The sequence below is a fragment of the Leptodactylus fuscus genome, chromosome 5 (genome assembly GCF_031893055.1).
Source record: "Leptodactylus fuscus isolate aLepFus1 chromosome 5, aLepFus1.hap2, whole genome shotgun sequence".
Taxonomy (NCBI): domain Eukaryota; kingdom Metazoa; phylum Chordata; class Amphibia; order Anura; family Leptodactylidae; genus Leptodactylus; species Leptodactylus fuscus.
The window spans coordinates 17161487-17186246 of record NC_134269.1 but is presented as its reverse complement, the minus strand read 5'-3'; the positions used below and the strand labels follow the sequence as shown (position 1 = coordinate 17186246).

At 47.9% G+C, this 24760-nt stretch overlaps 1 protein-coding gene across 1 annotated transcript in view; it reads left to right on the top strand.

Moving 5' to 3' along the window:
• Positions 1 to 24760, top strand: part of LOC142202397 (complement C3-like) — a 68234-nt gene that overhangs the window by 24578 nt on the left and 18896 nt on the right. Inside the window, 11 exon segments of the mRNA XM_075272492.1 lie at positions 2177 to 2289; positions 3757 to 3943; positions 4802 to 4877; positions 7406 to 7565; positions 7660 to 7755; positions 7840 to 7990; positions 9053 to 9216; positions 9359 to 9505; positions 11398 to 11457; positions 13807 to 13897; positions 14106 to 14157. Of these exon segments, the coding sequence (XP_075128593.1) occupies positions 2177 to 2289; positions 3757 to 3943; positions 4802 to 4877; positions 7406 to 7565; positions 7660 to 7755; positions 7840 to 7990; positions 9053 to 9216; positions 9359 to 9505; positions 11398 to 11457; positions 13807 to 13897; positions 14106 to 14157 (1297 nt within the window).

The following is a 24760-nucleotide window of genomic DNA, read 5'->3' as shown; positions in this document are numbered from 1 at the left end:
AGATCGTCATGTTGAGAGAGTCTAGGATAAGTCCCAGGAACTGAACTTGAGTTGATGGCACCACCACTGACTTCTGCCAGTCTACCAGCCACCCCAGCTTGTTTAGTAGAGCTACAACGGTCTGCACCTGCGTGGTAAGAACCTCCTTTGAATGAGCCTTGAGAAGCCAGTCATCCAGATACGGGACTATGAATATGCCTTGAAGGCGCAGGGCGGCAGCGACCGGAGCTATGACCTTTGTGAAGGTGTGGGGGGCGGAGGATATGCCGAACGGGAGGGCTGCAAACTGGAAGTGCGCCTCTTTCCTTTCTATGTATACGGAAATCCTTAGGAACTTTCGGTGTGCCGGAAAGATGGGTACGTGGAGATAGGCGTCCTTCAGGTCCAGAGTGATGAAATGATCTCCAGGCTGTAGAAATGGCAGCACTGACCTGATAGTTTCCATGCGGAAGCGCACTTTGTGGATGAAGCGATTCAGGTCTCTGAGATCGATGATCATGCGCCACTTGCCTGATGACTTGGGGACCAAGAAGACTGGAGAATAGACGCCTGTGCCTTGATCTGCGCGGGGTACCACCTCCAGCGTGGCCTTGTCCACGTACTCTTGAATCGATTTCTCCAGATGAAGTTGTTTGGAGCCCTGAAGAGAGTGGGTTCTTACCATCTTCTCTGGTGGCTGGGAAATAAAATTGATTTTATAACCTTCCTGGATCGTCTGGATGACCCAGGGGTCCCAAACACTTTGGCACCAGGCATCCACATAATGGGAAAGACAACCACCCACCACAGGGGAGGGGGGGCTAGGGAGGGGGGGAGAGGTGTTAGAATTAGAAGGAGGTTCTCTTATGCCCATGAGAGGAGTCCCGACCTCTTCCTCTGCTGGACCGCCTCTGGCCTCTGGTTCCTCTTCTAGAGGCTCCCCGTCCCCGAAAGGAGGAGCTCTGTCCTTCAAAGGGCTGCGGTAGATTTTTGCCCTTGGAGTCGGCCAATCCCTCCATAATGCGGTCGCGCTCCTTCCCAAACAGCCGGCCGGGTTCAAAGGGGAGGCTACATAGGCTGTTCTTGGAGGTGAGGTCAGCTCTCCAGGGCTTCAGCCACAGGGGCCGGCAAGCGGCAGTGGATAGTGCCATAGATTTGGCGGCCATTCGGGTTTGGAAGTGGGTGGCCTCCGTTAGATGATCCACCAGCAAGGTGATGTCTGACATCGCCGCCAGGAGGTCGTCCCGATCCACTCCGGAGTCGATGTCTTTGGCGAGAGATGAGAGCTCTGCCCGCAACAATGCCAAGAGAAGCCTGGGCAGAGGAGGCCGAATAAACTCGCCTCAGGGATCCTTCCACCTGTCGATCCATCGGATCCCTCAGACTCGACCCGTCTTCAGTCGGGAGGACCGTGCGTCTAGATAGTTTAGCCACTGCCATCTACCTTGGGCGGAGGACCCCACGATTTTAGCTGGCCTTCAGAGACAGGAAATAAGGTTTTAAACCGCCTGGACGGGGAAAAGGGTTTTTCTGGGCGCCTCCACTCTCCCTCCATGAGGCAGAGCATCTCCGAAGAAGACTTGAAGGTGCGGGACCTGCGGCTTGAGCCTTCTCTGCCCTCCCGGTCTCTGATCCTGAGTGTCTTGAACACTCTCGACATCTTCTCCATGGGGAAGATCTCCTTCTCTTTCTCAGAATCCAACGACGACTCCACATCTCTGAGGCACAGGTTCTCCGAATTGCGAGGCAAAATGACCTGAAGAATGAGGACCTCGCTTCTTGTGTCAGCTCCCAGAAAAAGCTCCTGAGCGGCTCCCGTTGATTTCACTGGGAGCCGTCTTTTTGGTCAGGATTTTGAGGTGAATACGGCCTCAAAATCCTGACCAAAAAACTCTTTGTGAACTTACCCTCAGTCATTGAAGGTGATCTGTCACTTCTTCTGACATGTCTGATATTAAACCATGAAAAAACTGCTCTGGGACAACATTTCTTAGGCCTCCAGCACATGGATGGGAATAGGGTCCATACATTGACTGGATTTTCCAGCCCTATCCCAGTCAGGAGATTTGAGTCTCTTAAATGGGTTTGGGCCATTTGCTGGCCCGTAGCTGGCCTGTGAGCTGACAAGTCCTCCTTAAACTAGTCTGCTAATGCTTTGAGAAGGTAATATACATATAGGATTTTTTATCTCCAATAGATGGTGTTCAAGAAGAGATCGTGTATCCACTGGATGAGAAAAAAATTGTACCAAGGACAGATATTGAAACAATTGTGACAATTCAAGGTACTAATAACTCATTTATTGTGCTTGTGCCACAGCCATGTCTTGTTCACACTTATTGCTTATCCCCAATGCCCTACTGGTCTATATTTGTCATAAGAGAGTGTGTGAAAATAGAAAATAGTATTGGTTACTTACAAGTCCCCTATGTTGCCCCAACCACATTGTTGAAACGCACTAAACGTACCTATGAGGAGGCAGTTCTCCAACTTTGGGGTTTAAACAAGAAAGAAATCAACCTGGTGACCTTAAATAAAGATCCATCGATCTGCACTCTGAGGTCTACATGTACAATGGGATCTACTATTTGTCCTGGGCAAAACTTTAACAAAATAACTAAGACTAAGAGAACATTGAGTTGACTATTGGGCTTCCTTAATACCATAAAAACCATGAAACATTAGCCCCTGAAGATCAGTGCCATACTATTATGTTGTTCTGAGCATATTGTTACCACTACAGGTACTGAAAGATTGTCATGGCCGCCTGGAGGCCTTACAATGGCTTCCATACTGTCATGTATGGTTTCCTGAAACAGGGCCTAACAGGCATCTAGTGAAATGTATATTATACCGCAGTGTAGAACTAAATCAACTTATCTTCAAGTCAACTGTGGAGTCTTCTAAAATTTTACATAATAAAGAAAGAAAGAAAGCTAAATGTTTAAGAAAAAAATCTTTTCCCATTTTCAATATTAATTGTCATTGCTACCTGTGTATAAATCCAAAGTATTAAATGTATATAATGTGATTTATCCTGTATAATAAACACCCTTCTAGAAACAATGCTCACTTAAAGGGTGTTTAACTGTCCCCGGTTACTTTAAACCACTCCCGTAGTGCTGTAGATGCTGTTAGCAGAATAAAAACCATACCCTTTCTTATGTTTCAGAGCCCCAGGGATGCACAGAAAAGACACTTTAATTCTTTATTCAATGAGGATCTTGGAGCAGTGTGATTGGATCCTCCCCGTGTCAGTTGATCCTTCCACTGCCCAAGGGGATGAGTTGAATGCAGGATGGGAGTGTTTAGTGATGATGCAGAGTATATGACCTTCCCCAGTATATGTTAGGCCACTACTTAGTGTATTATTGAATGCCAGGACACTGTATGTACGTAACATTCTGTCATTAACCAGCATGGATGTAAGTACAGCGCTACCTAGAGGAGGCAGCAGAGGGCGGCCTGGACAGGAGCATGGACAGGTGAGTAAAAATGATCTGACGCTACGAATTGTTTGTTCCGTGAAATGAGCCTGAGGCCATCAGCTCAGGTTGCCTCATGGAAGGCGTGCTCGTGGGTCTATTATCAACTGATGACTGGGTTGGGTCAGAAAAAAACAGGCATTAAAAATGAACAAACTGCCAGAAAACTGATGGAAAACAGACGTTAAATCAGTTTATGGTCCATATATTTTTGTATGCACATAATGGTATTCTGCCTCATGACTAAAGTCAAACTTTATAAATCAATTCAGAAAACCCCCAAGTCATCCAGACGGCAGCGGATGTAATCGATGGCGCCAGACTCAATCCTTTAATTGTTGTTGCATACGGTAATGGAGAAGAAACCATGATGACTATGACTCCCACTTTAATGGCCACTATGTACCTTGATGCCACCAACCAGTGGGACAGCATTGGCGTGAACCGAAGAACTGAAGCCCTCAATAACATCAAACAGGGTAAGAAAAGAAAAGTAGAAAATTGGATAAACAAATTTCCATTTCAATTTTTTTTCTCGACCCCCATGATGTAACAATGAAGTATAAAAGTCACATAAAGAACGGCGCAAATACAATATTTATACAGAATGGTTTTTGCCAGTTATGTAGCCGAAGAAGTAAAATTTTGGCTGTGACTGGATGCCATGCAGTGCACCAATGCAGTGCACCGGCATCCAGTCTTGGCACTGTGATCCGGATTAGGCCCAAGTGAATGAGACTAGTTGGGAGTGTCTTCAGGTGGATTTGCGAGGCACAATCCGCCTGAAGAATGACCATGTCCATTTTTTTTTCCGGGAGCCGGAACAAATGGCTCCCGAAAAATAGAAACAAGCGGTCCCCATTGAAATCAATGGGAGAAGTCTTTTTGGTCAGGATCAGCCTCAAAATCCTGACCAAAAAACTCAGTGTGAGTTTAGCCTAACACACAAGCAAAGATCTCTCCTTATCTATAAGCCTAAGTGACTGGTTGGTATAAGTTGAAAGTTCTAATTTTGCAAATAGTGATCATGCCGCAGACAAATCCATTAGTTACAAAGTATTTTACAATTTTATTTGAAATAATTTTCCTTATTTTTTTTCACAATTTTTTTAGACCCTTGTGTATTTCCAGAGTATTTTTACATTTAGAAATGAATTGTTTATTAAATATACTGCTTTTATCTCAAAAGAATGGCAAGCAGGCCACAAAAGGAACGCTACTTTTTGGAATTCGTAGATGACTTTACATTGGTGATCTGATAAATATATTTGTATTTACAAGACGTACAAAATATCTTCCATTCATACTGGTGAACAATTTGTTACTTATCTTTGCAGGTTATACACGTCAACTTTCATTCCGCAAAGCCGACGGTTCCTTTGCAGCTTTTTCAAGCCTGGCATCCAGCACATGGTGAGGGCCATATCTATTGAAGTAGAGCTGTATGGAGGATAAAGGTTGGGTCTCACCTTTTGGCCCTTCTTGCTCTGTTCCATACATCTACAACACAGCTTTCAGGACTTTAACATTTGGCACATTGATCTGGAGCCAAATTAGGAACTGACCGCTGCCGTGAACAGCTGGTGTCAGATATAACATACAGCTGACACCCTACTGCAACACAAGTGATCGGAGAAAACTCTTATCATGGGTGTGCTTTTTTTGCAGTCAGGGTATATTAAAAATGCATGTTCAATTTCTATATCAAATACCAGAAATATTATTTTGTCTCCCAAGAATGGTATAAAAATGATCAAAAATTTCAATTTGCTAAAAATAGTACCAAAAAAGTACAGCCAACGCCTTCTGGTTCCATGCAGTGTATAGAATACAGACTAGATGTACCCCCAACAGCCGATCCATGGGTGTGATGATACATCTTAGATAAAATAGAAAAGTATTCTTTAGCAAATGATTGGTCATTTATAAACTTCTAGTGGCCCATATTTTTGTTCCAATTTGGAATGAACTGGATTTGACCAAAATTTTCCAAAAGTTTCAAATGTGACCCAAACACTAAACTTTGGGGTTTTGTTACCCATGAAGCAGAAGAGAAATTAATATACACTGGGGTCTTTTCAGTCCCCAGAGTATGATAAGTGGAGGCCCAAACATATTTAATAATTATACTCCCGCTACCTGCCCACACGTAACCTCAGATCCTCCAATGACCTCCTACTTCGCTCTGCTCTCATCCGCTCCTCACACAACCACCTCCAAGATTTCTCCCGTGCATCTCCCATACTCTGGAACTCCTTACCACGACACATAAGACTGATCCCCACAATCACAGGATTCAAGAAGGCCCTGAAGACTCCCCTATTCAGGAAGGCCTACAACCTCCAATAACACTATCACCGCACCCCCATCTGTACAGTCTCCCCCTCTCCTTCTGTCTCTACCCCCCTTCCCCCATAGATTGTAAGCCCTCGCGGGCAGGGCCCTCTACCCCACTGTGCCAGTCGGTCATTGTTAGTATTATATCTACCTGTATATTCTGTGTACCGTATGTAACCCCCAAATGTAAAGCACCATGGAATTAATATAATAATGTACAGCACCATGGGATTAATATAATAATGTACAGCACCATGGAATTAATATAATAATGTACAGCACCATGGAATTAATATAATAATGTACAGCACCATGGAAGTAATATAATAATGTACAGCACCATGGAATTAAAATAATAATGTAAAGCATCATGGAATTAATATAATAATGTACAGCACCATGGGATTAATATAATAATGTACAGCACCATGGAAGTAGTATAATAATGTACAGCACCATGGAAGTAATATAATAATGTACAGCACCATGGAATTAATATAATAATGTACAGCACCATGGAATTACTATAATAATGTACAGCACCATGGAATTAATATAATAATGTACAGCACCATGGGATTAATATAATAATGTACAACACCATGGATTTAATATAATAATGTACAGCACCATGGGATTAATATAATAATGTACAGCACCATGGGATTAATATAATAATGTACAGCACCATGGAATTAATGGTGCTATATAAATAAACAATAATAATAATTATACTCACCTTCCCTAACCTCTCCTGGGCCTCCTCATGCCATCCTCGCTTGGGATCCTCTTCTGGCCTCCTGGGTCATGTCGGCGTGCCCCAAATGACTTCTGAGGAATGATCAAAGGCCTCAGTGGCAACTCTTGGGGGTATGATGTCACTCAAAAGGACAAAAGAGACCAGAAGAGGATTCTGAGGTAGCACCGGATGCTACCACAATGACCAGGAGAGACGAGGGAAAGTGGGTAGAACTGTTTATTATTTTTCCACACCTCCTCTGGGCCTCCACTAACAATACTTTGGGGTATGAAGAGACCCTACAGTATAATAATTTCACTTCCAGTTTGTGAAAAACTTATTGGAACTGAAACAAATGTTTGGGCCAAACCATCTGAATCCAAAATGAATCTTCAGAGACTCGACCATCTCTAATCAATAGGAAAGGTCATCAATGTTATTGGGTTTAACCACTTGGACCTTGGAGAATTATCTTAGTAAATATTAGGAATTATCAATATCTGCTACTTACATATACATTGGCCTCATAAGACAAACATCTGATAAATTTTACTGAGTTCAAAGATTTATTTCATCAGTATTTTTTATGTAGGGAAATTTCTCATTTTTTTTTTTGTTTTTAAAAAGTGAAGTGAATTTATTTTTTGCCAAAATCTACTCCCAAAAGGTATTGGCCCCTCTCTACATCTGAATAAACAGGTTGTGTAGTTCTTGACATTCTGCCATTAGAGGGGCAGCGTGGCTCCAGTATTCGGAACCCTCAGACTGCAAAAAATATTGAACATTCCTAATTCCTTCTCGGGTTGTAGCAAATTTAAGACCTAAATGTTTATGTATTTGGGTAACTCCCTTTCTTTCTGACCAGGTTGAATGTTTACGTAGTCAGAGTTCTTGCAATGGCTCAGGAACTGGTGGCCATTGACAACAATGTTCTGTGTGGAGCAGTCAAATGGTTGATACTCGAGAAACAAATCTCAGATGGATCCTTCCAAGAAAATTTCAGAATTATTCATTCAGAGATGATGGTTTGTATCAGCAGATGATTTTTCAGTTACCTTGCCTATGCTCCGTAATCTTAATTTTTTAACTTGATTAATTCTCTGCAAATTTTTCACCCAGGGAGGCATGCAAAAGTCTTCGGATTACGTTACACTTACAGCCTTTGCTGTCATTGCTATGCTGGAAAGTGAGAAGATCTGCTCTCCACCTGTCCACGTGAGTCTTATCTTCATCATCTCTTATAAGAATCACAATCCAGTACATGCTCATGTAGAATATGTCTTCAACATCTTATTATAGAACCTGAAGGTCAGCATTGAGAAGGCGACCAGTTTTCTGCAGCGTCACTACCAAGGTCTTGTGAAACCGTACACCATCGCTCTAACCTCCTACGCTCTTGCTATGGCTGGGGCAATAGACAATCCAGAGAAGCTGCTTTCTGGAGCCACAGGTATTGAGCCTCTCTAAATATGTTCCATAGTCTATATGTGATCCTATGGGACATAATAAGTAATATGGTAAATCAATTTTGAAAAACTCCAAATTTTTGGAATTTACTAAGGTATATGAAGGGAGATCTGCTTAGGTCCCTGATTTGTTTCGAATGTGAAATGATTATTCTTTGGGTTCTCTTCAAACCCAAAGTATAATAGGTGGAGGGCTACGGGAGGGGAAAAAATAAAAATCATTTATGCTCACCTTACCTCACCACTTACGGGTGATCTTGTGGTGTCTGGCGCTCTCTCTCGATCTCCACTGTGACGTCATGCACCCTGTGTACCCACTGAGGCTTGTGGTGCCTGTACGGTAGTATTTCCATTGATGGAGGTGAGATGTGCTGCATTGTGGTGTTTGGCTCTTCTGGGAGGTATTATCTGATGGACGTTTTGGGGATGTATTTTGCGTTGCATTGTATTTGCTGTTGCTGTTGTATGGGTGCTATACTGTGGTATTTGGTATCCACTATTGGGGGTATTATGTGAGAAGCGCAATGGTTTTTGCTTGGCACTATATGGTCATCATTTTTTACCATCACCGCAGATTGACTGGTCAAGTACAAGTAAAAAAAAAAGTTTTGAGAAGTCCCGCTCTATAGTAAGTAAAAAACAAAAGAGACACCGAGCACACTATATAGTGTAGAATGTCTGATAAATTTTGGTGGAAATAACCAGAAGATTTAAAAGGACCAAATGGCCTCTCACCTGATGAGGTTGTGACAATCGCTCACAACTACGTTTGGGGTTTACCGTCAGGTGGAGGAGGCAGCACGTCTGATGGACACCGGCCAAGGCCAGGGAAGATAGAGTTTTCAATGAAATGGAAAGACGGCGCTCTCAGGTGACAACAGGATTTTATTCAAAAAGACAATGGTGCATCATTGTCTTTTTGAATAAAATCCTGTTGTGACCTGAGAGCGCCGTCTTTCCATTTCATTGAAAGCTCTATAGTAAGTGACCTTTACTGCTTCGGCCACCAACGATGTTCATAATTTACCCTCTTTTTCCTTCACAAGACAAGGTTCAGTGGAATGATCCAGAGGATCGGTACGTCACTATTGAGGCCACATCTTACGCCCTTCTGACTCTCTTGCACTTCAAGCAGTATGATCTAACTGAACCAATAGTGAACTGGTTGAAAGAACAAAAATTTTATGGTGCAGTTTTTTCATACACTCAAGTAAGTGATAACAATAACTTCCAATCTTCATCACTCTTGCTTTTGATGATTTATTGTATGTATTGTGCGTTGTCTATTTTGTATACTGTGCAATAACGTTTTATAAGTTTGTCTGAAACACGGCTGTTCTTGTCTTCTGCAGGCTACATTTGTGATGTTCCATTCACTGGCTCAATATAAGAGAGACGTCATATTAGATATGGAAGTGTCCATTAGTCTCGCAGAAATTTCATCCCCAATAATATACCGCATTAATACCGATAATCATTTGCTGGCACATTCTACCAAGGTAAGTATTATAGTGCTCCATGGTGCTCTGGATACTCTGCAGGAATACAGGACAGTGAGGTTGTAATATACAGTACATGGCCAATTTAAGAGATGTGGTGAGCTTCCGTTCACCACAATGGGAGTTATGGAAACAGCGTAGAACCCTGGTGTTTGGAACTTGAAAGCTGTTATTGCCATCTTGGCTCTGAATTGCTGAAAACACAATAACCCTTTCAAGGTTTCGTCCAGGCAAAATTTGTAAAGTTTAAATAAGCTGGGGGCAATATATATATAAAAAGCATACTCACCCGTCCCAGTGCTCCAGTGTTGTCCCGTGCCTCCCGTTTCATCTTCTCTCCTGGGTCTCTTCCAGCATTGTACTGAAATCACTTATTGGCCTCAGTGATCATGTGACCAATCAACAGGCCTCAACAGGCTTCAGGAAGAGGACCTGTGATCAGTGGCATAACTAGGAATAGCAGAGCCCCAAGGCGAATGTTTGACATGGGGCCCCCCCCCAGAAAACTGGCCTCCTCCCCCCCACACAAACCGCAGTCCTGCACACACTAGTATGCTCCATAGTGGCCCCCCACACACACTAATATTCGCAATAGTTGCCCCGGCACATATTATTATAACCCATAGTGGCCCCAGTACACAGTATTATCCTCCATAGTGGCCCCAGTACACAGAATTATGCCCCATAGTGGCCACTGTACACACTATTATGCCCCATAGTGGCCCCAGTACACAGTATTATGCCCCATAGTGGCCCCTGTACACAGTATTATGCTCCATAGTGGCCCCTGCACACAGTATTATGCCCCATAGTGGCCCCTGCACACAGTATTATGCCCCATAGTGGCCCCAGTACACAGTATTATGCCCCATAGTGGCCCCTGCACACAGTATTATGCACCTTTGTGGACCACCCATGAACAATTATTATATTCTGGGGTCTTTTCAGACCCCAGAGTATAATAATCGGAGACCCAGGATAGGATAAAAAAAACAACATAAAACAATGTTATTTACCTCTCCCTGGCTACGGTGCACTCCCCACAGATCTCTTCAATGTTGGACCAGACATCACCTCACCCAGGCTGGTGTTGCAATGCATAATGACGCTGGTCTGGGCCACATAACATCACCAAACAGGCCCGAAGCCTGCTGGAGCACAGGAGAGGTAAGTAACAGTGTTTTTTTTTAATGTTCCCTCACCTCACCTGGTCCTCCGAGTATAATGATAGTAGTGTTTGTGGGGTTAGCGGACCTGGGACCTTATTTACCGATCTGAGCTCCTGGTCACAGTCGCTTACGCAGAAAGGGAAGCACAGGCATCCTTGAGCAGGAGCGGGGATTGGTGAGTAAATAGAGCCAGTTACCTGCTGGGGTTACTCCAGCAGGTAAAGGCTCTCCAGGCCCCCTAATGTCCTGGGCCCTGTGGCAGTGGCTACCACTGCTACCCGGTAGTTACGCCACTGCCCGTGATGTCACAGGTAGCGACATTCAGGCCCTTTGTTGATTTGGCCTCTTTACTGCTGAGACCAATCAACGGCTTCAGCTCAATCCCGGTAGACGCCGCTGGAGCAGATGAAACGAGAGGTGCAGGAGGGCACCAGAACAACGGGGACAGGTGAGTGGGCATTATTTTTTTTTTTATTGCACTGCCCACAGCTTATTTAAACTTTAAAAGGATTGTCCATTTTTACCTGGACAACCCCTTTAAGTTAGCCTCATAAATGAACAGGTGTTTTAGGCAATACTTGTCAGAGATTGATCAGAATTGGTCAATATCGGACATTTCTATTTTACATCTAGTCGTCTTATGCTTTTCCTTATTGAGCATATGATAAGTTCGTCTTGTTCCGCACAGTAATATTCATTTAATTGTAGAATTCTACTTTACAGACCAGAACGAATAAAGAATTTGTTGTGAGAGCCAAAGGCAAAGGTCAAAGTACATTGACGGTAAGTTCTTAAGACTCATTGACACAAAGAACAACCACTGCAGTTATGTGTGAGGCACATACAGTCATGGCCAAAAGTTTTGAGAATGACACAAGTCTTATATTGTCACATGATCTGCTGCCCTCTGGTTTTTCTGTGTGTTTGTCAGATGTTTTTATCACATACAGAAATAGAATTGCAATCATATTATGAGTAATAAAAGCTTATACTGACAGTTAGAATGAGTTAATGCAGTGTTGACCCTTCTTCTTCAGGACCTCTGCAATTCTCCCTGGCATGCTCTCAATCAACTTCTGGACCAAATCCTGACTGATAGCAGTCCATTCTTGCACAATCAATGCTTGCATTTTGTCAGAATTTGTAGGTTTTTGTTCAGGGCCGGCGTCAGCGCACGGCATAGTCGGGCAAGTGCCGGGGCCCACAGAGCCTCTGGGGGCCCCCCGGCACTTGCCTGTCACAATTTCAGCTCATCGGCGTCCGTCCGCCGATGAGCTGGAATACATACGCGATGCAGGAGCTGCGAGATCAGTTCCTGCTTTAAAGCTCCGGCCCGGCTTGCGTGTGTAGGCGCGATGACGTCATCGCGTCACGCCTACACACGCAAGCCGGGCCGGAGCTAAGCAGGAGCTGATCTCACAGCTCCTGCATCGCGTATGTGATTGGAGGGAGAGAGAGAGGAGCGTCAGGGGAACGAGGGAAGGTGAGTGATAGAAGGTGAGTGTAAGTGTTTGTTTTGTATTACATATTAAGGTGAAACATAATGAAGGGGGCCCATGAAACTGGGGGGCAAATGAAGGGGAGGGGGGAACGGCATGACACTGGAGAAGATGAAGGGGTTGGGGAGAGAACGGCATGAAACTGGGGACAGAGATGGAGGGGGCCCAAAGAAACTGGGGGGCAAATGAAGGGGAGGGGGGAACAGCATGACACTGGGGCAGATGGAGGGGGGAGAACAGCATGACACTGGGGCAGATGGAGGGGGTGGGGAGAGAACGGCATGGAACTGGGGACAGAGATGGAGGGGGCCCAATGAAACTGAAGGGGCAAATGAAGGGGAGGGGGGGGAACGGCATGACACTGGGGCAGATGAAGGGTGGGGAGAACAGCATGACACTGGGGCAGAGATGGGGGACATGAAACTGTGGGCAGATGAAGGGGGAGAACGTGATGAAACTGGGGACAGAGATGGAGGGGGGACATGAAACTGGGGGCAGAGGAAGGGTGTATATGAAACTGGGGGAGAGATGGAGGGGGGGCATATAATTTACAGGTGACTGTAGGAGGATTATACTGTGTGGGAGCACATAATGAATGAGAATGGGTGGAATCAACATAAAAGTGGGTGGAGCTAAATTTGCAGCGGCGCGCAGAGCCCATTTTGCCCCTCTTTCTACTCTTTAAAAGATTGGGAGGTATGGCGTTGGTGACGCCACACTCCTGCATGACATCACTCGCTTCATCTGCAACGCACAGTGTCTCGACTCCCCCACCTCCTTTACAAGGGGGCCCACTGAGGCTCTGTCGCCCAAGGGCCCATAAAAACCTAGAGCCGGCCCTGTTTTTGTTTGTCCACCCGTCTCTTGAGGATTGACCACAAGTTCTCAATGGGATTAAGATCTGGGGAGTTTCCAGGCCATGGACCCAAAATCTCTCTGTTTTGTTCCCTGAGCCATTTAGTTATCACCTTTGCTTTATGGCAAGGTGCTCCATCATGCTGGAAAAGGCATTGTGGATCGCCAAACTGCTCTTGGACGGTTGGGAGAAGTTGATCTTGGAGAACATTGTGGTACCATTCCTTATTCATGGCACGCTGTCCTCTGCAGGAGCCATTACTTACAACAGTCTGTGACTCCTAGTAGTAATATAAAGAACACTAACAAGTCACTGATAAGTACAGGGCATCCTGTAACCTCCAGGGGCGGACAACTGGCCTTGTATATCAGTGTAATGCTAACCCATGCACAGCAAGAGCTTTCCAGGAATGGCTTCACCATATTACATATCCTTGGCTTGCATGATCGACAGATTTATCACCTTTCAAGCATTTATGGGACCAGTTAGGACATCCGCTTCACCAACCTATGAGTCTTCAGGATCTATACCCACATGCCCAACTGTATCCCATCTTGTATCCAGCCTAGAGTCGCCCAACAGGGTCCTAGAGCTTCCACCCAATTGTTCAGTTTTCCCCAATAAACTTCTTTAGGGGCTGTGTTGTAATTCTTGGTGCATTATTCTTAAGGTCAAGCCTCAAAGCTTTGAATGTATGACAATGAGATTTATTGAGTCAAACCCCAGTGTGATAAAGCTAGGGGCCTTTTCTCAATTTCCGCTTTTCTGGCTCTTTAGGTCACATCTTTTTATTATCATCTTCTGACGGTAAAGGAAAAGGAATGCAAAAACTTTGATCTTTCAGTGAGAGCTACAGAACAACCAAAGGGTAAGTGTATGGGTAACACATAGGTGCTCCTGTTCTCCGGACTACATGCCATCTTTAGAGTTGTATAGAGTCTGGATATGTTAAACTTTATGTAGAGTATTACCCTACATGGCTTGTGTTTTGTAGGGTGTAGATTGTAAATGACTAATTTTAAATACAATTTCTGAATTTTATGTTTTTGGGGGGATTTCTTTTTTGTATTTTGCAGCTATGGCTCCAGAAGGTGTTTTGGAAACAGTATCAATTGAGATTTGTACAAGGTAAGGAAAGATCTACTATAAAAATAGAACTATTAAAGGGATTTTCCAGGCTAAAGGTATTGTTGACCTATCCTAATAATAGGCCATCAGTATCAGATTGGTTAGGGCTCAACACCTAGCACTCCCACCAATTTTTCCCAGCAGTCGATACACAGAGAATGGAACAGGAAGCAGACAGCTATGTTCTCTGTATAGCGGCTGATCTGAGTCACTCAAAATTAGCTCCCATTTAAGTAAATGGGAGAAGATCTGCAGTGCCCTGGTCTGCACACTCCACAGGGAACACAGCTGTCTGCGTCCTGCTCCATTCTCTGTGGATCAGCTGCTGAGAACATCTGTTATGTGGGGGTCCTAGGTTTCAGGCATGATCCAATCTGATATTGATGCAGGGAAGATTATGAATGGTTGTAGTTAGTAGAGATGAGCGAACACTAAAATGTTCGAGGTTCGAAATTCGATTCGAACAGCCGCTCAATGTTCGTGTGTTCGAACGGGTTTCGAACCCCATTATAGTCTATGGGGAACAGATACTCGTTAAGGGGGAAACCCAAATCCGTGTCTGGAGGGTCACCAAGTCCACTATGACACCCCAGGAAATGATGCCAACACCTCTGGAATGACACTGGGACAGCAGGGGAAGCATGTCTGGGGGCATCTAACACACCAAAGACCCTCTATTACCCCAACATCACAGCCTAACAACTACACACTTTACACACTCAATACCACCTCTCTGACAGTAGGAAAACACCTTGAAACATGTGTATTTGGCACTTGCAGTGAGGAGAGCTTGTCACCAGCAGTGAATTTGGCCCTTGTAGTAAGTTGAGGTTGGCACCAACATTTGTTTTGAAAATCAGGGTGGATTGAGCCTCTAACCAGCAGAGTTTGGGCAAATTCATGGTGGAGGGAGCCTCTAAAAACCCCAGTTTGGACCAATTCATGGTGGAGGGAGCCTCTAACCAGCCCAGTTTGGGCAAATTCATGGTGGAGGGAGCCTCTAAAAAACCCAGTTTGGACCAATTCATGGTGGAGGGAGCCTCTAACCAGCCCAGTTTGGGCAAATTCATGGTGGAGGGAGCCTCTAACCAGCCCAGTTTGGACCAATTAATGGTGGAGGGAGCCTCTAACCAGCCCAGTTTGGACCAATTAATGGTGGAGGGAGCCTCTAAAAAACCCAGTTTGGACCAATTCATGGTGGAGGGAGCCTCTAAACAGCCCAGTTTGGGCAAATTCATGGTGGAGGGAGCCTCTAAAAAACCCAGTTTGGACCAATTCATGGTGGAGGGAGCCTCTAACCAGCCCAGTTTGGACCAATTAATGGTGGAGGGAGCCTCTAAACAGCCAAGTTTGGACCAATTCATGGTGGAGGGAGCCTCTAAAAAACCCAGTTTGGACCAATTCATGGTGGAGGGAGCCTCTAAACAGCCCAGTTTGGGCAAATTCATGGTGGAGGGAGCCTCTAAAAAACCCAGTTTGGACCAATTCATGGTGGAGGGAGCCTCTAACCAGCCCAGTTTGGACCAATTAATGGTGGAGGGAGCCTCTAAACAGCCAAGTTTGGACCAATTCATGGTGGAGGGAGCCTCTAAAAACCCCAGTTTGGACCAATTCATGGTGGAGGGAGCCTCTAACCAGCCCAGTTTGGACCAATTAATGGTGGAGGGAGCCTCTAACCACCCCAGTTTGGACCAATTCATGGTGGAGGGAGCCTCTAACCAGCCCAGTTTGGGCAAATTCATGGTGGAGGGAGCCTCTAAACAGCCCAGTTTGGGCAAATTCATGGTGGAGGGAGCCTCTAACCAGCCCAGTTTGGACCAATTAATGGTGGAGGGAGCCTCTAACCAGCCCAGTTTGGACCAATTAATGGTGGAGGGAGCCTCTAACCAGCCCAGTTTGGACCAATTAATGGTGGAGGGAGCCTCTATCCACCCCAGTTTGGACCAATTCATGGTGGAGGGAGCCTCTAAAAACCCCAGTTTGGACCAATTCATGGTGGAGGGAGCCTCTAACCACCCCAGTTTGGACCAATTCATGGTGGAGGGAGCCTCTAAAAACCCCAGTTTGGACCAATTCATGGTGGAGGGAGCCTCTAACCAGCCCAGTTTGGGCAAATTCATGGTGGAGGGAGCCTCTAAACAGCCCAGTTTGGGCAAATTCATGGTGGAGGGAGCCTCTAACCAGCCCAGTTTGGACCAATTAATGGTGGAGGGAGCCTCTAACCAGCCCAGTTTGGACCAATTAATGGTGGAGGGAGCCTCTAACCACCCCAGTTTGGACCAATTCATGGTGGAGGGAGCCTCTAAACAGCCAAGTTTGGACCAATTCATGGTGGAGGGAGCCTCTAAAAACCCCAGTTTGGACCAATTCATGGTGGAGGGAGCCTCTAACCAGCCCAGTTTGGGCAAATTCATGGTGGAGGGAGCCTCTAAACAGCCCAGTTTGGGCAAATTCATGGTGGAGGGAGCCTCTAACCAGCCCAGTTTGGACCAATTAATGGTGGAGGGAGCCTCTAACCAGCCCAGTTTGGACCAATTAATGGTGGAGGGAGCCTCTAACCACCCCAGTTTGGACCAATTCATGGTGGAGGGAGCCTCTAAAAACCCCAGTTTGGACCAATTCATGGTGGAGGGAGCCTCTAACCAGCCCAGTTTGGGCAAATTCATGGTGGAGGGAGCCTCTAAAAAACCCAGTTTGGACCAATTCATGGTGGAGGGAGCCTCTAACCAGCCCAGTTTGGGCAAATTCATGGTGGAGGGAGCCTCTAACCAGCCCAGTTTGGACCAATTAATGGTGGAGGGAGCCTCTAACCAGCCCAGTTTGGACCAATTAATGGTGGAGGGAGCCTCTAAAAAACCCAGTTTGGACCAATTCATGGTGGAGGGAGCCTCTAAACAGCCCAGTTTGGGCAAATTCATGGTGGAGGGAGCCTCTAAAAAACCCAGTTTGGACCAATTCATGGTGGAGGGAGCCTCTAACCAGCCCAGTTTGGACCAATTAATGGTGGAGGGAGCCTCTAAACAGCCAAGTTTGGACCAATTCATGGTGGAGGGAGCCTCTAAAAACCCCAGTTTGGACCAATTCATGGTGGAGGGAGCCTCTAACCAGCCCAGTTTGGACCAATTAATGGTGGAGGGAGCCTCTAACCACCCCAGTTTGGACCAATTCATGGTGGAGGGAGCCTCTAACCAGCCCAGTTTGGGCAAATTCATGGTGGAGGGAGCCTCTAAACAGCCCAGTTTGGGCAAATTCATGGTGGAGGGAGCCTCTAACCAGCCCAGTTTGGACCAATTAATGGTGGAGGGAGCCTCTAACCAGCCCAGTTTGGACCAATTAATGGTGGAGGGAGCCTCTAACCAGCCCAGTTTGGACCAATTAATGGTGGAGGGAGCCTCTAACCACCCCAGTTTGGACCAATTCATGGTGGAGGGAGCCTCTAAAAACCCCAGTTTGGACCAATTCATGGTGGAGGGAGCCTCTAACCAGCCCAGTTTGGACCAATTAATGGTGGAGGGAGCCTCTAACCACCCCAGTTTGGACCAATTCATGGTGGAGGGAGCCTCTAACCAGCCCAGTTTGGGCAAATTCATGGTGGAGGGAGCCTCTAAACAGCCCAGTTTGGGCAAATTCATGGTGGAGGGAGCCTCTAACCAGCCCAGTTTGGACCAATTAATGGTGGAGGGAGCCTCTAACCAGCCCAGTTTGGACCAATTAATGGTGGAGGGAGCCTCTAACCACCCCAGTTTGGACCAATTCATGGTGGAGGGAGCCTCTAAACAGCCAAGTTTGGACCAATTCATGGTGGAGGGAGCCTCTAAAAACCCCAGTTTGGACCAATTCATGGTGGAGGGAGCCTCTAACCAGCCCAGTTTGGGCAAATTCATGGTGGAGGGAGCCTCTAAACAGCCCAGTTTGGGCAAATTCATGGTGGAGGGAGCCTCTAACCAGCCCAGTTTGGACCAATTAATGGTGGAGGGAGCCTCTAACCAGCCCAGTTTGGACCAATTAATGGTGGAGGGAGCCTCTAACCACCCCAGTTTGGACCAATTCATGGTGGAGGGAGCCTCTAAAAACCCCAGTTTGGACCAATTCATGGTGGAGGGAGCCTCTAACCAGCCCAGTTTGGGCAAATTCATGGTGGAGGGAGCCTCTAAAAAACCCAGTTTGGACCAATTCATGGTGGAGGGAGCCTCTAACCAGCCCAGTTTGGGCAAATTCATGGTGGAGGGAGCCTCTAACCAGCCCAGTTTGGACCAATTAATGGTGGAGGGAGCCTCTAACCAGCCCAGTTTGGACCAATTAATGGTGGAGGGAGCCTCTAAAAAACCCAGTTTGGACCAATTCATGGTGGAGGGAGCCTCTAAACAGCCCAGTTTGGGCAAATTCATGGTGGAGGGAGCCTCTAAAAAACCCAGTTTGGACCAATTCATGGTGGAGGGAGCCTCTAACCAGCCCAGTTTGGACCAATTAATGGTGGAGGGAGCCTCTAAACAGCCAAGTTTGGACCAATTCATGGTGGAGGGAGCCTCTAAAAACCCCAGTTTGGACCAATTCATGGTGGAGGGAGCCTCTAACCAGCCCAGTTTGGACCAATTAATGGTGGAGGGAGCCTCTAACCACCCCAGTTTGGACCAATTCATGGTGGAGGGAGCCTCTAACCAGCCCAGTTTGGGCAAATTCATGGTGGAGGGAGCCTCTAAACAGCCCAGTTTGGGCAAATTCATGGTGGAGGGAGCCTCTAACCAGCCCAGTTTGGACCAATTAATGGTGGAGGGAGCCTCTAACCAGCCCAGTTTGGACCAATTAATGGTGGAGGGAGCCTCTAACCACCCCAGTTTGGACCAATTCATGGTGGAGGGAGCCTCTAAACAGCCAAGTTTGGACCAATTCATGGTGGAGGGAGCCTCTAAAAACCCCAGTTTGGACCAATTCATGGTGGAGGGAGCCTCTAACCAGCCCAGTTTGGGCAAATTCATGGTGGAGGGAGCCTCTAAACAGCCCAGTTTGGGCAAATTCATGGTGGAGGGAGCCTCTAACCAGCCCAGTTTGGACCAATTAATGGTGGAGGGAGCCTCTAACCAGCCCAGTTTGGACCAATTAATGGTGGAGGGAGCCTCTAACCACCCCAGTTTGGACCAATTCATGGTGGAGGGAGCCTCTAAAAACCCCAGTTTGGACCAATTCATGGTGGAGGGAGCCTCTAACCAGCCCAGTTTGGGCAAATTCATGGTGGAGGGAGCCTCTAAAAAACCCAGTTTGGACCAATTCATGGTGGAGGGAGCCTCTAACCAGCCCAGTTTGGGCAAATTCATGGTGGAGGGAGCCTCTAACCAGCCCAGTTTGGACCAATTAATGGTGGAGGGAGCCTCTAACCAGCCCAGTTTGGACCAATTAATGGTGGAGGGAGCCTCTAAAAAACCCAGTTTGGACCAATTCATGGTGGAGGGAGCCTCTAAACAGCCCAGTTTGGGCAAATTCATGGTGGAGGGAGCCTCTAAAAAACCCAGTTTGGACCAATTCATGGTGGAGGGAGCCTCTAACCAGCCCAGTTTGGACCAATTAATGGTGGAGGGAGCCTCTAAACAGCCAAGTTTGGACCAATTCATGGTGGAGGGAGCCTCTAAAAACCCCAGTTTGGACCAATTCATGGTGGAGGGAGCCTCTAACCAGCCCAGTTTGGACCAATTAATGGTGGAGGGAGCCTCTAACCACCCCAGTTTGGACCAATTCATGGTGGAGGGAGCCTCTAACCAGCCCAGTTTGGGCAAATTCATGGTGGAGGGAGCCTCTAAACAGCCCAGTTTGGGCAAATTCATGGTGGAGGGAGCCTCTAACCAGCCCAGTTTGGACCAATTAATGGTGGAGGGAGCCTCTAACCAGCCCAGTTTGGACCAATTAATGGTGGAGGGAGCCTCTAACCAGCCCAGTTTGGACCAATTAATGGTGGAGGGAGCCTCTAACCACCCCAGTTTGGACCAATTCATGGTGGAGGGAGCCTCTAAAAACCCCAGTTTGGACCAATTCATGGTGGAGGGAGCCTCTAACCAGCCCAGTTTGGACCAATTAATGGTGGAGGGAGCCTCTAACCACCCCAGTTTGGACCAATTCATGGTGGAGGGAGCCTCTAACCAGCCCAGTTTGGGCAAATTCATGGTGGAGGGAGCCTCTAAACAGCCCAGTTTGGGCAAATTCATGGTGGAGGGAGCCTCTAACCAGCCCAGTTTGGACCAATTAATGGTGGAGGGAGCCTCTAACCAGCCCAGTTTGGACCAATTAATGGTGGAGGGAGCCTCTAACCACCCCAGTTTGGACCAATTCATGGTGGAGGGAGCCTCTAAACAGCCAAGTTTGGACCAATTCATGGTGGAGGGAGCCTCTAAAAACCCCAGTTTGGACCAATTCATGGTGGAGGGAGCCTCTAACCAGCCCAGTTTGGGCAAATTCATGGTGGAGGGAGCCTCTAAACAGCCCAGTTTGGGCAAATTCATGGTGGAGGGAGCCTCTAACCAGCCCAGTTTGGACCAATTAATGGTGGAGGGAGCCTCTAACCAGCCCAGTTTGGACCAATTAATGGTGGAGGGAGCCTCTAACCACCCCAGTTTGGACCAATTCATGGTGGAGGGAGCCTCTAAAAACCCCAGTTTGGACCAATTCATGGTGGAGGGAGCCTCTAACCAGCCCAGTTTGGGCAAATTCATGGTGGAGGGAGCCTCTAAACAGCCCAGTTTGGGCAAATTCATGGTGGAGGGAGCCTCTAACCAGCCCAGTTTGGACCAATTAATGGTGGAGGGAGCCTCTAACCAGCCCAGTTTGGACCAATTAATGGTGGAGGGAGCCTCTAACCACCCCAGTTTGGACCAATTCATGGTGGAGGGAGCCTCTAAACAGCCAAGTTTGGACCAATTCATGGTGGAGGGAGCCTCTAAAAACCCCAGTTTGGACCAATTCATGGTGGAGGGAGCCTCTAACCAGCCCAGTTTGGGCAAATTCATGGTGGAGGGAGCCTCTAAACAGCCCAGTTTGGGCAAATTCATGGTGGAGGGAGCCTCTAACCAGCCCAGTTTGGACCAATTAATGGTGGAGGGAGCCTCTAACCAGCCCAGTTTGGACCAATTAATGGTGGAGGGAGCCTCTAACCAGCCCAGTTTGGACCAATTAATGGTGGAGGGAGCCTCTAACCACCCCAGTTTGGACAAATTCATGGTGGAGGGAGCCTCTAAAAAACCCAGTTTGGACCAATTCATGGTGGAGGGAGCCTCTAACCAGCCCAGTTTGGACCAATTCATGGTGGAGGGAGCCTCTAAACAGCCCAGTTTGGGCAAATTCATGGTGGAAGGAGCCTCTAACCAGCAGAGTTGTGGGAAAGCAGGGTGGAGGGAGCCTCTAACCAGCAGAGTTGGTGGAAATCAGGGTGGAGGGAGCCTCTAACCAGCAGAGTTGGGGGAAATCATGTTGGAGGGAGCCTAGTATTAGCAGAATTGTGCAACGCTTATGGTGGATGAGTATGAGGATGCGGAGGAATTGGAGAGGTTGAGTACAGACATGGAGTTTCATGTTGGGGTGCTTTACACAGGTGGGCACAAAAATGAAGGCTCTATCCAGTGGTGGTTCATTTTTATCAAAGTGAGCCGGTCGGCACTCTCAGCTGACAGACGGGTGCGCTTGTCAGTGATGATGCCACCGGCTGCACTGAACACCCTCTCAGATAGGACGCTGGCGGCAGGACAGGACAGCACCTCCAAGGCATATAGGGCAAGTTCAAGCCACAGGTCCAACTTCGACACCCAATACGTGTAGGGCGCAGAGGGGTCGGAGAGGACAGGGCTGTGGTCGGAAAGGTATTCCCGCAACATGCGCCTATACTTCTCACGCCTGGTGACACTAGGACCCTCCGTGGCGGCACTTTGGCGAGGGGGTGCCATCAAGGTGTCCCAGACCTTAGACAGTGTGCCCCTCGTTTGTGTGGACCGGTGAGAACTTGGTTGCCTACTGGAGGAACTGCCCTCCCTGCCGCCACTGTCACATGCTGGAAACATCTCCATCATATTCTGCACCAATTGCCTGTGGCAAGCATTGATGCGATTGGCCCTCCCCTCTACCGGAATAAAAGACGAGATGTTGTTTTTATACCGGGGGTCAAGGATAGCAAAGATCCAGTACTGGTTGTCCTCCATGATTTTGACAATACGCTTGTCGGTTGTAAAGCACCCCAACATGAACTCAGCCATGTCTGCCACAGTGTTAGTTGGCATGACTCCTCTGGCCCCACCGGAAAGTTCAATCTCCATTTCCTCCTCATCCTCCATGTCTACCCATCCGCGCTGCAACAATGGGACGATTCGAAGTTGCCCGGAAGCCTCCTGTATCACCATCACATCATCGGACAACTCTTCTTCCTCCTCCTCCTCCTCCTCCTCCTCCTCCATTAAACGCAGTGAAGCGGACAGATGTGTGGACCTACTCTCCAGCTGTGACGGATCGGATGCTATCCCTAACTCCTCTGTGTGATCTGAGTTATCCCTGATGTCAATCAGGGATTCTCTCAGAACACACAAGAGCGGGATTGTAAGGCTCACCATCGCATCCTCAGAGCTCACCCTCCTTGTGGACTCCTCAAAGACCCGTAGGATGTCACAAAGGTCTCTCATCCATGGCCACTCATGGATGTGAAACTGAGGCAGCTGACTTTGTGGCACCCTAGGGTTTTGTAGCTGGTATTCCATCAAAGGTCTCTGCTGCTCAACCACTCTATTCAACATCTGAAACGTTGAGTTCCAGCGTGTGGGGACGTCGCACAAAAGCCGGTGTTGTGGCACATGCAGGCGTTGCTGGAGAGATTTTAAGCTAGCAGCGGCTACTGTCGACTTGCGAAAGTGGGCGCACATGCGCCGCACTTTCACCAGTAGCTCTGGAACATTGGGGTAGCTCTTTAGGAAACGTTGCACCACTAGGTTGAAGACGTGGGCCAGGCATGGAACATGTTGGAGTCCGGCAAGCTCCAGAGCTGCTACCAGGTTCCGGCCGTTATCACAAACGACCATGCCTGGGCCCAGGTGCAGCGGCTCAAACCATATTGCCGTCTCATCGAGGAGGGCATCCCTCACCTCGGAGGCAGTGTGCTGTCTGTCCCCCAAGCTGATCAGCTTCAGCACAGCCTGCTGACGTCTACCAACGCCAGTGCTGCAACGTTTCCAACTCGTAGCTGGGGTCAATCTAACAGCGGAGGAGGAGGCGGTGGCGGAGGAGGAGGCGGTGGCGGAGGAGGAGGCGGTAGAGGAGGAGGAGGAGGGGGGTGTTCTTCTCGTGTCCCTGCCAGGAATGTTAGGCGGGGAGACGAGGTACACCGGGCCAGTTTGGGAAGCAGTCCCAGCCTCAACTACATTCACCCAGTGTGCCGTCAGTGAAATGTAGCGTCCCTGTCCGCATGCACTTGTCCACGCGTCGGTGGTCAAGTGGACCTTTGTGCAAAGCGCGGAACTAAGGGCCCGCCTGATGTTGAGTGACACGTGCTGGTGCAAGGCGGGGACGGCACACCGGGAGAAGTAGTGACGGCTAGGGACGGCATAGCGAGGTGCCGCAGTTGCCATCAGGTCCAGGAAGGCGGGAGTTTCAACAAGCCGGAACGCCAACATCTCCTGGGCCAGCAGTTTAGCGATGTTGGCGTTCAAGGCTTGCGCGTGTGGGTGGTTAGCAGTGTATTTCTGCCGCCGCTCCAATGTCTGAGAGATGGTGGGTTGTTGTAAAGAAACGCCTGATGGTGCCTTTGATGGTGCAGGAGAAGGAGATAAGACAGGACCAGGGGAGGATGAGGTAGAAGTCAACAAAGTGGCGGAGGCAGATGAAGTGGTGTCCTGGCTCGTCCTCTGGAGTGCATCGCCAGCACAGTCAGCAGTGGCAGTGGCAGAGGCAGAGGCAGAGGCAGTGGCAGTGGCGTGAACGGCAGGCGGCCTTTGTCCTGCCGTTGCTGCCTGCCACTGATTCCAGTGCTTGGATTCCAAATGACGGCGCATTGAAGTGGTGGACAGGTTGCTCTTCTCAGAGCCCCTAATCAATTTCGAGAGGCAAATTGTGCAGACAACACTATATCTGTCCTCGGCGCATTCCTTGAAAAAACTCCACACCTTCGAGAAACGTGCCCTCGAGGTGGGAGTTTTTCGGGGCTGGGTACGAACTGGAACATCTTGGGAGATTCCGGGTGTGGCCTGGCTTCGCCTAAGCTGCTGACCTCTGCCTCTGCCTCTAGCTACCCTTTTTGGTGCTGCACCTGCCTCAACATCCACACTACTTTCCCCGCTTGACATCCCCCCTGTCCAGGTCGGGTCAGTGTCCTCATCATCCACCACTTCCTCTTCCAACTCCTGTCTCATCTCCTCCTCCCGCACAATGCGCCAGTCAACTGGATGCCCTGACGGCAACTGCGTCACATCATCGTCGATGAGGGTGGGTTGCTGGTCATCCACCACCAAATCGAACGGAGATGGAGGAGACTCTAGTGTTTGAGCATCTGGACACAGATGCTCCTCTGTTAGGTTCGTGGAATCGTGACGTGGAGAGGCAGGTTGAGGGACAATGAAAGGAGCGGAGAACAGCTCTGGGGAGCAGG